The following is a 15,213-nucleotide window of genomic DNA, read 5'->3' as shown; positions in this document are numbered from 1 at the left end:
GAAAAGAAGACATTTTTGCAAATTTTGTATACATGTCTCATGTGTAGTGTTCACTGTGAAGTATGTCCTTTTCCTTCCAGTGGGCACTTTGGTCAGGTTCGACAAGTTCGTGAGCAGGCCACTGGGACTTGTTGGGCAGGCAAGTTCCTGAAGATAAGAAAGATGGCCGGCAGCCGTCTGGGCGTGGACAGAAGTATTGTGGAGCATGAGGTGGAGATCCTCCAGGCTCTTCACCATCCAAACATTGTGATCCTCAAAGATGTTTTTGAGAGCCGGGCAGAAGTGGTGCTCATTCTGGAGCTGTGAGTTGATGTGTTTTTAATTAAGACCTGATGATCTAGAAACTTAAGAGTCTCATTGTTCATAATATATAAACATAATCATGCATTTCAAACAAGCATGCTCTGGAGCAGCAGCTCCACTGAGCCAAGTGGTGCACTAACATATATCTTAACACAAATTCAGAGTCTATGTCCTTACACTGCCACCAGTACGTTCTTCAATGCACAAAGTGATTTAGTTTTATGTGCGAAATGATATATAGTATGTAAATTAAATGAGGAGGAGTGAAGGACAGCATGTGCTCTTATTGCCTCTAAATTAAGAGTCTATATTCATAATTGATAATATCCTTAGGTGCCAAACAGATTTATGTCAACATGTTATCTTTCATTCATCTGATTATAGATGTCTACATTTGGGTTGGGTTGAGAAATTATATAATAATTATTGCATTGATACTGGGCCTAGTACATTTTGGTCGGGGAATATGTCTTTTGCTTGAATGCATTAAGGTGACAGCCTCCAAAGATGTGGTTTTTTTTGTCCTTCACTCTCAGTTATAATAACATTGGACTTTCCAAATAAATAGCTGATGTTTGTTTGAAATTTCAGGGTTAGTGGAGGGGAGTTGTTTGACTTCATTGCTGAGAAGGAGAACCTGTTGGAGAGTGAGGCAATTGAGTTCATGAAGCAGATCTTGGAGGGATTGGGATTCATGCACAGCAAGAAAATTGCCCACTTTGACCTCAAGGTAAATTGACATACATGGGTTTTTGGCTTTACATGGCTCTGTTTGCTGTTGATGTTTAGGAAGTTTGGAATTTAGCTTTTTTTACATTACATTGTTGCTGCACCATAATAAAATGTTTCTCTCCATTTAGCCAGAAAACATCATGCTGTCAAACAAAGTATCAGCAGACCCTAACATCAAGCTAATAGACTTTGGCTTGGCTCACCGTTTTCAACAAAGCAAGGAGTACAGGAGCACAAGTGGCACCCCACAGTACATTGGTGAGGATGAAGTCTTTCATTTGACACTGTTCTGTCGGTACTAAGTTACCTGGGTTAAGTGAGGCAGGTACGGTACATGTGACATTCAAAATAGCATTTTTAATATTACCAAATAAAAGAGCAATAACTTATATTTTGATCCACAGCAGGGAGTAGCAAATAAATCAACAATTTTGTCTAATCAAATCAAGTTTTACATGTGTAGCCGTTGTGGACGTTTTTCACACTATCTGAGAGTGTTGGATTTCAATTTGCAACAAATGTGCAAAGGTTCCGAAAGGGGGATAATTTTAATACTACTAATCGCATTAGTCACCTTAGAGTTCATCATTGCGATGACAATGTATGGCAAGAATACCAGAAGCTTGCAGCCAGCGTTAGTGAGGAAGAAAAAAAAGGCCAAAGCCGAGTACAGAGAGTCAGAGCAGCATTGCCACGAGACGATGCATAATCATATCTGCGCTCGCTGTCGGCTTCAACGCGGTGCGGCAGGCAGGAGCAGGGCACCAACTGGGCCAGACAAATGCTCCATCATCACCGTCTTCCTCTCTGCCTTCCTCTGGAGAGCATTCAGGCACCATTTGCTCTCCGATTGCCAGTACGTGTCTCTGGCTGCATGGAGCCCCATATTGTATATTCATATTATAAATATTAATATTAAATAATAACTTAAATTGATTAAAGCTACCTTGGGGCACCACCCTTAAAAGGAAGGGAAAAGATAACCAATAAATTGGCTAAGTCTCATGAATTACAAATTCGGAACTCTGATTAATAATTAAATGTATATCTATAAACAAAATTACCACATATGTAGTTAGCAAAGTATGGAGTTCTTTACAGTTTAGAGGATGGCAAAACTCAGACTTATTTAACTTTAATGAAGACAACATTTGTGTTAAGGTTTATTATATTTATATATGAAAGTTATAAAAGTACAAACACAAAAACTAACTAAAGGTGTACCAACTTCATACAGATGTATGTGTGTGTGTTTGTGTGAGGTTCAAGTAGAAAGAAAAATAAAATAGGGGGTAGTGGGCTTTATAGGTCTGGTGACATCATGGGTCATGACGAATAGGTGGTTGTAAGTTGTGTCCAGGGGCAGGTTTAACCTCTAGGTGGTAAGTTGCAGCATCCTGGGAGAGTGACTTCCCGAGGCTCTCCTTTGTCTTCAGAACAAAGGAAACATGTGGTTAAAATGTAGATATCTGAATATGAAATTAGTTGCGACTGTACTACATATGAAAACAGCATTGCACAAGAAGATGCTTTTCAAATATAAACTATGCCAATGCCGAAGTGCTTAAAGTGTGATGTCATCAGGGATCCAGGTGGGGCTGGTTCAGTTGGCTCCAAAAAAACTTTGTCTCCATAGGCTGCATTTTTCCCATGAAATACTCCATCACAAGAATTGTGATGATTATGGACTCAATTGCTAGATATTCCATGTCTTATACCAGATCTGGTGGTCCATGTGAATTTTTTTTTGTAATTAATTAGATATTAAAGTTCAAAATTTGTTAATTATTGAGGAGTGGCTCCTTGACTGACACACAGACTGTGTACTTAAACCATGCTCACTCACTTCTCTCACATTGACTGTGATTCTGTCAGTATCAGTTGCTGTTTTTTTTCTTTATTAGGGCCTGAGCACCGTGCAAGGACCCTGTTGCTTCAGCTTTGGTGATTAGTTTGGGGTTCACCAGTTTAAAGGCTTGTTCTTCAGTAACAGAAACACACAGTTACTTTTGGGGAACATGTAGAGCACATGTGAAGATGTTAATAAATACTCAACGAACAAACCGGAGATCCCAGCTCCTCCATGTCTGTGCCTTTATTATCATCTTCACAGGTCAGTATTTATTAAAATCTTCACATTTGTTATATGTGTTCTGCAAAAATTACTTTGTGCTTCTAAATGTTCTGATCCGAGAAGAGGACACTGTTAGAATGCTAGTTACTCTCCCAGTAAATGTGAATTAGGAAGCTTAGCAAGCTAGCTAGTTAGCTGATAGCTTTATTGCACATTAAACAATATTAATTTATATATAATCCAACAAAAATATTGTGGTTCCATATGGAAGGAACAGGAGCGAGCAACGGCTGGACACAAGCCCATTTTATCAACGTTTTACTGGCTTTGTTGGCCCTCACGTTGGACGCCACTGTGGTATCCCAAACAGAGCAGTCACTATAATTAACGCTTAATTACTCCCCTACAGATGGAGGTCTTCTCTGATCCACCTGCACAACTACCAAAAATAACCCCTGTTGACAAGGAATAAAATGGGAAAGGTAGGGCAATTCCTCTCCCTTTGCCCTACCACTGGACATGAAGTGGCCCTCACTGGGTAGTGTCCCTCAAAACTGAGCCATAAGGAGTAGGCGTAGACAATCTTTCCCTAAGGAAACAGGACACCACTAAGAGCCAACCAACGTTGTTACAGTCCAAAACAGTATTGGAAGGTTGTCGGTTTGATCCCTGGCTTCTTCAGTCTGCATGTTAAAGTGTCCTTGGGTGAGATACTGAACCCCAAACTGCCCCTGACGGCTGTGCCATATAAGGAAGAGCTGTGTTAATTGACGAAAGTGAATTGTAGTGTAAAGCACTTTGAGTAGTCGTTAAGACTATATTAATCAAACCATTTGCCATTTTAATCAACTTTATTTTTTCATGCTGGATATGGAGCATATCCACATTACATAAAAGAGGGTAATATAATATACCATGCTCACAGTAGCTTTACAGACCACCACTCCTTCATTATACTCTTGTTTCTCATTTTCAGCTCCTGAGGTGATAAACAATGAACCTCTCGGCATGGCAGCAGATATGTGGTAAGATTCCCTACTGAGTGTCTATTCACACAGTCTATTCTGCAGTGGACTGCACATTTACACATCTAAAAGAGTAACTGTTAGAATTCATGATAGCGCACACATAAATTTGAAATTTCGCAACTATCTCTTCACTGTTCCTTCTCTGTATAACGGAGGGTACATTTTTCACTTAGTGGCATGTTGGAGCATCCTTTCCATTCAGTGCACTTCTTTAGCTATCGGGACACTTTTTGAATCAAAACAATAATTCAACATAGGCAGACAGTTAAATACTATATAAGTCTTACATCTGTCTTACAATTGTAAAAAGCTTAATATCACACCACATGACTTAATTTGTGCCTTGTTTTCTTCTCCTCCAGGAGCATCGGAGTTATTACCTACATACTGTAAGTTGTAAATATATGTTATGTGATATGAAAATACTTGTAGGCCTTAGATATGCTGTTGCACTCATTTAATAAGCAAAGGGATCACATAGGGTAAATCAACCACAGCAGTGTATACTACTAGTTTGAACTCTTTTCCGTTATGTTTATCATGGCCCTCAGCTTTAACAAGAAGGTCTCATTTGCTTTCTATTGAAATTACCTGTAATCATTAAACTAGCAGTCTGCAGTGATTTTTTTTAAGTTTCCAAGCAGAGTTTCAAAGATCATGTAGGAACATTGTTTGATTATTAATCCCTTAAGTGTGACACCATTAAATGGTGTGGCTTTGGGCATTCAATAAAGTTGGTTATCAGAAAGATATATAATGAATGTTAACTTTAAAAACGTTAATATTAAATAATACCTTTAATTGATTAAAGTTACCGGGGGGAGCCCCTAGGGAGCTCCCCGGCTAGCGTTAGCTCGCAAGCTAACCGGGCCGGTGGAGCCCGGCTAGCGTTAGCTCGCTCGTCCAAGGCCATGTAGCGAGACTCCCTACATGGGCATGGTGTGACTATGACGTTTATTTCGGTCGTAATCCCATTCGATGCGCTCTAGCGTATATCGTTTCTGAAATAGAGGAACAAATCGCGGGAGGTGTTTTTTTCTAGAGTTTTGGGGACGGTAGACATGCCAGATACCCAAATTAACGTGTAGAAGCAGTACAAAAGTGGAATTTTCATAATATGTCCCCTTTAAACAACGCGGTAGGACATACTCTGCTCAAACAGGTTAACAACCACAACAACACAGACTGAGCCAGTGGTGGACTGAAACAATAATTCAGGCCGACCACTTATCATACAGGCTAATGTCGTTGCATGTTTGTTTATCCTAAATATGAGAAGAGCCGGTCTCGGTTTGGTTCAATCAAGTATTTATTTAAGAAGCAATGGAAAGGTCAGAAAAACACCAAACACTCTACCCGGCCCTCTAACAGCACCGGGCAGTCACGAGTAACGAGTCGCACAGAAGCTGGTTGTAATATTTTATAAAAGTAGGTAGAACGGGATTGGTAAATATCGAGGGGAAGTCTTCCTCGATAGTGCGCAGTCACGATACCAAAATTATGACTTAGATACTATACCTGTCAAAATATCACGATACTTACGATACGACACCACAAATACGATACAATACCGCAAATATGATACAATACCACAAATATGATACGATACTGGTATATTTATATATGATAATAATAAATAAAGCAACTGTAAGGTTCCCTTTTTCACCAGCTTGTTTCTCCCCAGCTTTTTGAACACTTAACAATTGGCATTCATATTAGTATTAGCCAACAGCAAGATATTAATGAAAACGACATCATGACATCATAGCATTGATTATACACGGCTATGTAGGCCCAATGTCTGTATCTGACTATATGAGTACATGATTATTTCCATAAGTATGAGTGATATATCATTTTACAGATGTGTGTTTGAGGTGAAAAAGAAGTAAAAAACATGCCACCTGAGCGAGTGAGTTGGGGTAGGGCCCCAGGGCCTGTGTGTGTGTGTGCACTGTAACCGCGGGTTACCGACCCCTGGCTACGGCAAAAGTACGACTTGTTTTAGTGTTCCGCCGTTAAAGAGATGCGGACGTCAAAACATTAGTTCCGCTATAACATTAGTTCCGCCTCACATTTCCCCCTCCCGGTCAAGCACCACCTGTTATGTCTCCACGCCGGTCGCGCCACACAGTTTGAGAATCACTCCTTTAACCAAACTGCATTATGATTATTGTACAACGCATCTTCAAAATTCTGTGATGGGGAAAATCGCTTGTTGCTAAACTAGGCTAAGGCTACTCGTGTTAGGCTGTATATGGGTGAGTGTTGAAGGTGGGATGTATACGAGTGGCTGAGCTTGGTGGAAAAATAACTCTCAGGAGGACTTGGAGGTGAAGGTGTAGGATGGGAATTTTATTTGTCCCAATGTAAGGCCGACAAGGCAGAATTAACCAAACACTTGGAAATAAGAAAATAAATAGGCACGTGGGCCCAATCAAATAAATACAGTAACAATATACTTCTCAGGCAATGCTTCACAGGAGAGCTCTAAGACTTACGTCCTTCCATCAGCAGCCCCCCCTTACTGAATGAACAGACAGGCTTAAATGCGCCCTAACCCCGCCACAACAATTGGAACAAACCAACATTCTAACATTCACAGGGGTGCCCAGGTAAGATAATCCCCTAAGCTTTTACAGCTTATACAACAAATTCTTTACCACTAGAAAAATACTTATTATATACATATATAATATTTAGTGTACAATCGCTCCAAAAAGGCATAGCCAACTAATAAAATAACAGCATTAACAAAATAAAACCCTTCGCAGGTTCACTTCCGGCTAACCCGTCACAGTGAGCTTGGGGGTGTTCATGTTTACCTGTCGTCCTTGAACTCTGAAAAGTTCGGGTGTCTGTCTGAGAGGTGCTTTGTCATACTTGACGTGTTGCCTCCCTTTGCCTGGATGGATTTGAAGCATGTTTACAGACGGGTCTCTGTGTGTCGATAGGCTTTACTTCAAAGTCTGTTTCGTATCCGAAGTACTTCCAGATCTCACTTCTGGCATCTTTTTTTTCAACAAGCCGAGGATGGTCAGCAAGAGCTCTTACGCATGAGGCCATGTGTCCCCTGAGATCACTTGCTGTGAGTGAGGGCTGCCTGTTGCATATGTGAAAGCTGGGCAGCCCCGCCCCTTGCAGTCAATGAATGCAGGCAGCGCGACAGGGAGCGGAAAAGTGAGTGTGCTCTGATTGTGCAACATTAAGTCCACCCTCTTGGCATTGGAATCAGGAAGTGAACAGGAGCCACTCCCAACTCCTAACTAAACAAAACAACGCCACTCTGTATGTCCCCCAGAACCTGGGACAGCTGCTTGAACTCTGTGTGATGTCGAATGAAGCTAAGGGAGTTATGCTTTAATATAAAAGTTAGAAATGAGAACAAGTAAAAGATTCATGATTAACACCAAGCAGCAACGGTTATTAAAAGTGATTTGTGTGAAGGCCGTGTATCTGGCCCAAACTCCTCCTGCCACAACCGTCCTTTCATTTGTTTAGAGTTTCAGTTCTAATGCCATCTTCACAGACACAGATACACAGAGCAGCAAAATTTAAAATCCCAAAACTAAACATATATGTTGATGTAACTGGTACCAGACTAGTTATGAATTTGGCCTCTATGTTCATCTGGGACGAAATTTATCCAGATTACAAAATACCCCAAAAAATGTGACGTACCAACAAGTATCTATCTGAATACTGAGCCTGCTAGCCTGCTATTCAAATTTACCCAATTCCTATTTTTACAACAGAAAAAAACATTGATATTATAGTTTAGGGTATTCTAAGACCCAACATACAGCACAAATCCGAATTCCTGGTCATATTTTGGGTCTAGAAATATATTGTATCTCCATCTCTAAATGATTGTGTTAGCTTGTCATGTGCTAAGATTGGGCTTTTTTAAAACTTCGAATGTTATATTTTTTAATCCTTTTTGCTCCGAAGTGCTCTGAACACTGGGATTTATCCAGAGTTAAATGTCATCACAGCGCCCTGCTGTGATGAACGCAGGGCTCAGCTCAGCGGTTGCGCGGTGCAAATTGGTAGGCCAGATTTAACGTCAGGCCACCGAAAAACTTACCCGGTGGTCCTGATGGCCAGTCCGTGCCTGGACTGAGCCACTCTAATCTTGCAGGCAGTTTGGATACTCAGCCAGTGTGGTTGATGATGTTCAGTTGCGAAGTGATGTACGAGTGAAAGTGGCGAGTGGCAAATTGTTCAGGGCTAAAGAAAAAACATCCGGGGTACAGCCCCCGATGCCCAAGCCATGCGACGCCCATGGCTACCAACACAAATTACACACTGACCTATCACTTAAACCACATAAACTGTTGGGATAGATATGCTTTCACATTGCTATTGTCTAAAATGTATGTTTATGCTTAACAAGTCAAGCACTGCTTACCTTGTTTACTCTGATGTCACACTACTGTAAAAACTGCTTTGTATGTATGTATGGATTTAAATGTGGGCATGATACATTCTCTGTGAACTCTATCCTCAGATTAAGCGGTTTGTCACCATTCCAAAGTGAGACTGATGAAGGTACTCTGAAGAATATCATTGCCATGAAGTATGAGTTCTTTTCACAATATTTCAGCACGACCAGCTCCATAGCCAAAGACTTTATCCAGAAACTCTTGATAAAAAATCCAAAGTAAGTACTATTGATCAGTGTCGAAGGTTTATAAAACAGAACATGAATTAACTCATTTGAATCGAGAACTTGTTTGAGTAACCCCTGGTGCTTCATGCCACTGATAATGACATGCTAAATGAAATAGGTCACTAGAATTATCTCTTGTGAACAATTATTTGTTTCGATTGTCCTATTGTTGTTTATATTATCCATTGAACCATGTCGATCGATCGATTAATTTGTGTATCCTGCACAAAATGGACTAAAAGATAAAGAGCAACCAAAATGGTCACATGGCAACCATAAAGTTAAAAAAAATCTGCTTGTATTCCTATTCCAAGTGTCAGGCCAATACATTGTTTTATAGATGTAAATTAACATTCATAATTCTATTTGATAATTCAATTGAAGATTAAAACGTAGACCTTATCATGCTGCAGTTACTGATGTTTTTTCTTCCAACAAGTTGCTTACTGATGTGTGATTTTAATGCTCCTGTTTTCCATCCTTATATATACTGTATATATGCACATGTATTAACATAAGCAATGATAATTAGTATTTAGCATTGATCAATACTACACTTATGTCCTGTTGTCATTAGTTATATGTTGATGTGTGTTGCAGTGATAGAATGACAGCTGAGGAGTGTCTGCTTCATCCATGGATCAAGGTTACTACAATTAGTGTACTATTTTCAGACCCAAAACCTGCCCCTTTTTCTCTGGTATCATGCTGCTGAGCGTCACTGCATGTTGCTTATAATGAGTCCAAATACTGTTGTCTGTTTCAGCCCATCACACGTAAACAGGTGGCCAATAGGAATCGATCTTCAATCAATATGAAAAACTTCAAAAAGTTCAATGCTAAAAGGAAATGGAAGGTGAGTGTGGTCATGTAAATGGCTGACAAATTATTCTGTATGATTTGAAGAGGGTGAGCCAGTGCTGTGGTGGGAGGACTCAAGGCAGATTAGGAGGATGGAGTTGTTGATGGTTTCAAAGGTAGCACTTAGGTCAGGGATGATAAGGATGTTGAGGGAGGGATCATCGTCGGAGAGTAAGAAGTAATTTGAGACTTTTATTTTGCCAATGCTCATAAATGCTTTTATGATTGTTTTGACATATTTGATTTTAGAAATGAAACTGAGTCTTAAACTTTAAAATCAGCATTTCATTATACACCAAAAACAAACCTCTACAAAGTTGAACAAGAGCCATGGGCTAGACAATATCTGCGGTCACAATTTAAAATATTGTGCAAAAGGGATCAGCCAAATTTTGAATTTCGTTTTTAATAAATTTGAAGAGACACAGCATGTTCCATGTATGGTCTGGAAATATGCTGTTGTGGTCCCTGTACTAAAAATAAAAACTCCAAAAACCTTAACTATTTCAGACCTGTGACTTGACCCACTTCAGTTTGCCTACAGACCTCACAGAGGAGTGGAGGATGCTTCATGCTCTGCTTTTATTTATTGATTTTTCATCTGCTTTTAACACAATTCAACCATACATTTAAGCAAGACCTGTCAAACTCAAGGCTTGGGGGCCACTTCTGGTCTGTGGTACAATTATATTGGGCCCGCGATAAGTGAGAGCAGGTCAGACTGGTGGCGGCGCTGATCTCTGAGAAGCTGTGACCAGAGAAACTCAGTATTTTCACTTTTTCCACAGTTAGGATGCAGCCGGTAAGTCACTGACCGGCTGCTACACATTCATTTTTTAAGAAACAGGCGAACAGCAATATATAGCAGTGCTGGCTGGGCCTCATCAATATAAGTTATGTTGTCGATCAAAACTATTGCGTGTTCACAATGGCACGTCCATGACAAGGGAAAAACCTGATTCTCGAGTTCGGGGATCTGCGTGCTGGGTTGAGGTTAACAAAAATTTGAGTTAACAGGTGAACTTTAGCGCACAACTTCAGGTGTCTGCTGAGTCAGCCCGGCAGCCTTTCTTTACCTGCCATGGCTTAATTATTGTAGGGCACTTTTACAGTTTTAGAAAGACAGCTTGAGAACACGCATTGCACATGTACATATGAATTTTACATTACAGAATATTTAACCAGCTTCTTGTCCTATTTAGAAAAAAAGTTAAAATAAACGTTATATATCACAAAGTTGATCTTTGTTAGCTCCACCCAAGTACTTTCCTTGAACAGTAAAGCATTCTGGTTGGTTGTACGAGTAGTTGACAAGCTGTATTGACATTCTCTCCTTACCCCCCTTCGCCACTCTAGATGTCCTATAACATTGTTCTAATGTGTAACCGGCTCAACCAGCTTAAACTGCAGTGTAAGGGCAGCTCGGATCCAGATCCACTACAGGTAAAATCACTTCACTCAACTAAGATAAAAACTAAAATCCACATGTGATATGTTTTTTTTATATTTCCTAAAACATGGCAAAAAATTGTAATCTGAATTTTAAATAGATCTTCATCAGGTTAACAATCTTAGTGCATTCAAACTATTAAACACTCAATAATATTTTCAAGGCTTCGTAACATAACTGTGTACCTAAGGCAGTGATTTTCAACCAGTGTGCCAGAGATCGTCAGGTGTGCCCTGGGAAATTATCTAATATCTAGTGTTGCACCGATGTATCGGCCGAACATCGGTAGCAGTAGCGGCCGATATTCGCCTTGTTTATCTGCGCATCCGTAATAATCTTGACTTTCACCGATATCATTGGCCGATGTTCATTGGTATTTGTGGTTAAACCGCTGGGCACGTGCCACGGCTGGGGGAGCAGCCACCCCGTTGCCCTCCTCTCCACGCCGCTGGAGGCTCGGTGTGCGGCCTGCCTCAAAGTTTTTGGGGAGGGGAGGTCCTCGTCCGCGGCGATAATCTTATGGTTGTAATCCGTACTCACACACTGTGCTCCAAAATTATTTTTGCACACATCTTTTTTGGGGGGCAAATGCAAGTCAAATACTTGCACTGTGACCCGGCCACAACTGCTGGGTACTGCTACATTTGAGGCTTACTTCTGTTATTTCCTCTCAAAAGTTAAGATACAACTTTGAAAAAACTTCCTCACAAATAATTGAAAACTATTCTGTCAATGGCAACAGAACCAACACAGAATGTGGCACAGACCCCAACTAGTAAAACATATGTTATACTTCTACTAGCCCATAAGCAGGAGGACTAGTGGCAATACACACATTGCCCTCATCCCCTTTGTAAGCACGCATCAGATCAAAATCCCACTGTAAATGGTCTGTATTTATATCCTGCTTTTCTCATCTTGATGACCCTCAAAGCGCTTTACAGTGCAGTTTTTTGCTATTAACCCATTCACATACATATGTGACTGAGTACTGTAATGAGTATGATACATTTTTTCAGCGACAATGTGAAAGCGACACGGAAGACACAGAGAGCAAGCCTGCCTCTTTGCTGCGTCGAAGACTCAGCAGCAGCTCATAGAGCTGAGCAAAGAGAGACAGCAGATCAGCATAGAGGTTAAGGATGGAAGAAAACGTTTTTCTCTTACTCTGTTATAGTTAAATGGACAATTGCATGTTTCCTAACATTAAACACTTTTCTAGAAGTGAGCAAGAACTTTTCTGGCAAATATTTCCTTGTGAAAGACCTTTAGGAAAATAGACTGGTGTAAACACTGTTAATATGTGGTTTTAATGATGCTTGTTTAAGGGTGTATTTGGATTGTTACTTATTTTGGGAAACTCTTTGATTAAACACTCTGCACGAAAAAGCTATGGCTATATATATATACAGTGCCTTGCATAAGTATTCACCCCCTTTGGACTTTTCTACATTTTGTCATGGTATAACCACAGATTAAAATTTATTTCATCGTGACTTTATGTAATGGACCAACACAAAATAGTGCATCATTTGGAAGTGGGGGGAAATATTACATGGATTTCACAATTATTTACAAATAAAAATCTGAAAAGTGCATATGTATTCACCCTCTTTACTGTGAAACCCCTAACAAAGATCTGGTGCGACCAATTGCATTCACAAGTCACATTTGCAAGTCACATAGTTAGTAAATAGGGTCCACCTGTCTGCAATTTAATCTCAGTATAAATACACCTGTTCTGTGACGGACTCAGAGTTTGTTGAAGATCATTTCTGAACAAACAGCATCATGAAGACCAAGGAGCTCACCAAACAGGTCAGGGATAAAGTTGTGGAGAAATATGAAACAGGGTTAGGTTATAAAAAAATATCCAGAGCTTTGAACATCTCTCTGAGCACCATAAAATCCATCATAAGAAAATGGAAAGAATATGGCACAACCGCAAACCTACCAAGAGGAGGCCGTCCACCCAAACTGAAGAGTCGGACAAGGAGAAAATTAATCAGAGGAGCAACCAGGAGGCCCATGGTTACTCTGGAGAAGTTGCAGAGATCCACAGCTGAGGTGGGAGAATCTGTCCACAGGACAACTATTAGTCGTCTACTCCACAAATCTGGCCTTTATGGAAGAGTGGCAAGAAGAAAGCATTGTTGAAAGGGATCCATAAAAAATCCTGTTTGGAGTTTGCCAGAAGCCATGTGGGAGACACAGCAAACATGTGGAAGAAGGTGCTCTGGTCAGATGAGACCAAAATTGAACTTTTTGGCCTCAATGCAAAACGCTATGTGTGGCGAAAACCCAACACTGCCCATCACCCTGAGCACACCATCCCAACAGTGAAACATGGTGGTGGTAGCATCATGCTGTGGGGATGCTTCTCTTCAGCAGGTACAGGGAAACTGGTCAGAACTGAGGGTAAGATGGATGGAGCTAAATACAGGGAAATCCTTGAAGAAAATCTGATGCAGTCTGCAAAAGACTTGAGACTGGGGCGGAGGTTCATCTTCCAGCAGGACAATGACCCTAAACATACAGCCAGAGCTACAAAGGAATGGTTTGGATTAAAGAATGTTAATGTCTTAAAATGGCCCAGTCAAAGCCCAGACCTCAATCCAAAAGAGAATCTATGGCAAGACTTGAAGATTGCGGTTCACAGACGGTCTCCATCCAATCTGACTGAGCTTCATCTTTTTTGCCAAGAAGAATGGACAAACCTTCTCTCAATGTGAAAAGCTGGTAGAGACATACCCCAAAAGACTTGCAGCTGTAATTGCAGCGAAAGGGGGTTCTACCAAGTATTGACACAGGGGGGTGAATACTTATGCACCCAACAGATGTCCACTTTTTTGTTCTCATTATTGTTTGTGTCACAATAAAAGGTATTTTGCACCTCAAAAGTACTATGCATGTTTTGTTGATCAAACGGGAAAAAGTTTGTTTAATTCCAGTTAGTAACAGTATATAATGGGAAAAAGTCCAAGGGGGGTGAATACTTATGCAAGGCACTGTATATATTGTATTATTAATTATATTTTCGATTTTTATGTTTATTAAATCCAATACATGTATCCCATATATATGTAAATGTTTAGTATATTATATTATACTGTAGATTTGTATTAGTAGTAGTTATGATTTATATATACATACATCTCACCCCTTCACCAAATCTGCATAAAAGCACATGCCTGGGAATGTTTCTTTGTAATTCCCTCTGCAGGTTTCTCTTCGCATGCTTTATGATTGTCTGACCTTCCTTGCAAGGAATGAATTATACATAAAAGATTATTATTCTCAGATCTCTTTATTTCTGAAGTCTCAACACATCAAATTTCCACCACAAACTCAAATGCAAAAGCTAAGCGCAGCATGTCCAACTTTAAAACATGGTGATTCCTGTCACAGGTCTTTAAGCTGTGACTATTATATTGTTATAAAGACTAGTTCAAGACGGGACCTTATCACAGAAATGAAGATTGTTGCGTATTGGATGATTTACACTAAAAGGAAAACAATTTCCTGTTTCACAGCAAAACATTGTAATATGATGCCACGCTAAGGACATGGCCTCTGACATAAACTCACAAACTCAAAGTCTATCTGATTAATCCTCTTTGAGTTCAATAAAGTACAATGCATGGAAATGGCAAAAAAGATTTCATTAAAAATGGCCAACCTCCGTTTAAGTTTATGATATGGGTCCAAGAGGCTTTTTTGTAAGGCTGTACATGTAAAACCTAACCCTACCGGTTATCATACATGTTGAAATTCAAAGCCATACCACAGACATGCCCTCTGACAAAAACTCAGGAAGAGCACAACTTTTCATGATTAAGTTGTTTATATTGGACTAACCAAATTAATTCTCTAGCTAATATGATCATGAATCACCAAAAGTAAACACTTAATCCAAAACGACTGACCGCCTGTTGGGTTTGGCATATGGGTCTTGACGGCTTCCATCCAACTTGTTTGTACATCTGGTCAGGATATATATCCATAACTATTTAAATGCATTTTGTTAAAAATTCCTGCAGAGGCTGCACTTTAGGGAATGCTATCGAGGCAATTGGGCATGCCAAGGTGCAAA

General features: G+C 40.0%; 1 protein-coding gene across 6 annotated transcripts in view; it reads left to right on the top strand.

Moving 5' to 3' along the window:
* si:dkey-240h12.4 (death-associated protein kinase 2) overlaps positions 1-15,213 on the top strand; it is a 50,519-nt gene that overhangs the window by 32,423 nt on the left and 2,883 nt on the right. For 4 of the 6 annotated variants that reach the window (XM_062410419.1, XM_062410418.1, XM_062410415.1 and 1 more), the window contains 10 exons: positions 81-302; positions 895-1,033; positions 1,164-1,293; positions 4,086-4,134; positions 4,500-4,526; positions 8,648-8,800; positions 9,410-9,455; positions 9,576-9,665; positions 11,027-11,113; positions 12,140-14,420. In XM_062410419.1, coding sequence (XP_062266403.1) covers positions 81-302; positions 895-1,033; positions 1,164-1,293; positions 4,086-4,134; positions 4,500-4,526; positions 8,648-8,800; positions 9,410-9,455; positions 9,576-9,665; positions 11,027-11,113; positions 12,140-12,220 — 1,024 coding nt within the window. In that variant the 3' untranslated portion in view covers positions 12,221-14,420. Of the gene's footprint in view, positions 1-80; positions 303-894; positions 1,034-1,163; positions 1,294-4,085; positions 4,135-4,499; positions 4,527-8,647; positions 8,801-9,409; positions 9,456-9,575; positions 9,666-11,026; positions 11,114-12,139; positions 14,421-15,213 lie in introns of those variants that run through there. The other 2 variants (XR_009924482.1, XM_062410417.1) reach the window with 1 other exon arrangement.

Source organism: Platichthys flesus, chromosome 17 (genome assembly GCF_949316205.1).
Source record: "Platichthys flesus chromosome 17, fPlaFle2.1, whole genome shotgun sequence".
NCBI lineage: Eukaryota > Metazoa > Chordata > Actinopteri > Pleuronectiformes > Pleuronectidae > Platichthys > Platichthys flesus.
This window is presented reverse-complemented; position numbering and strand designations above follow the sequence as displayed.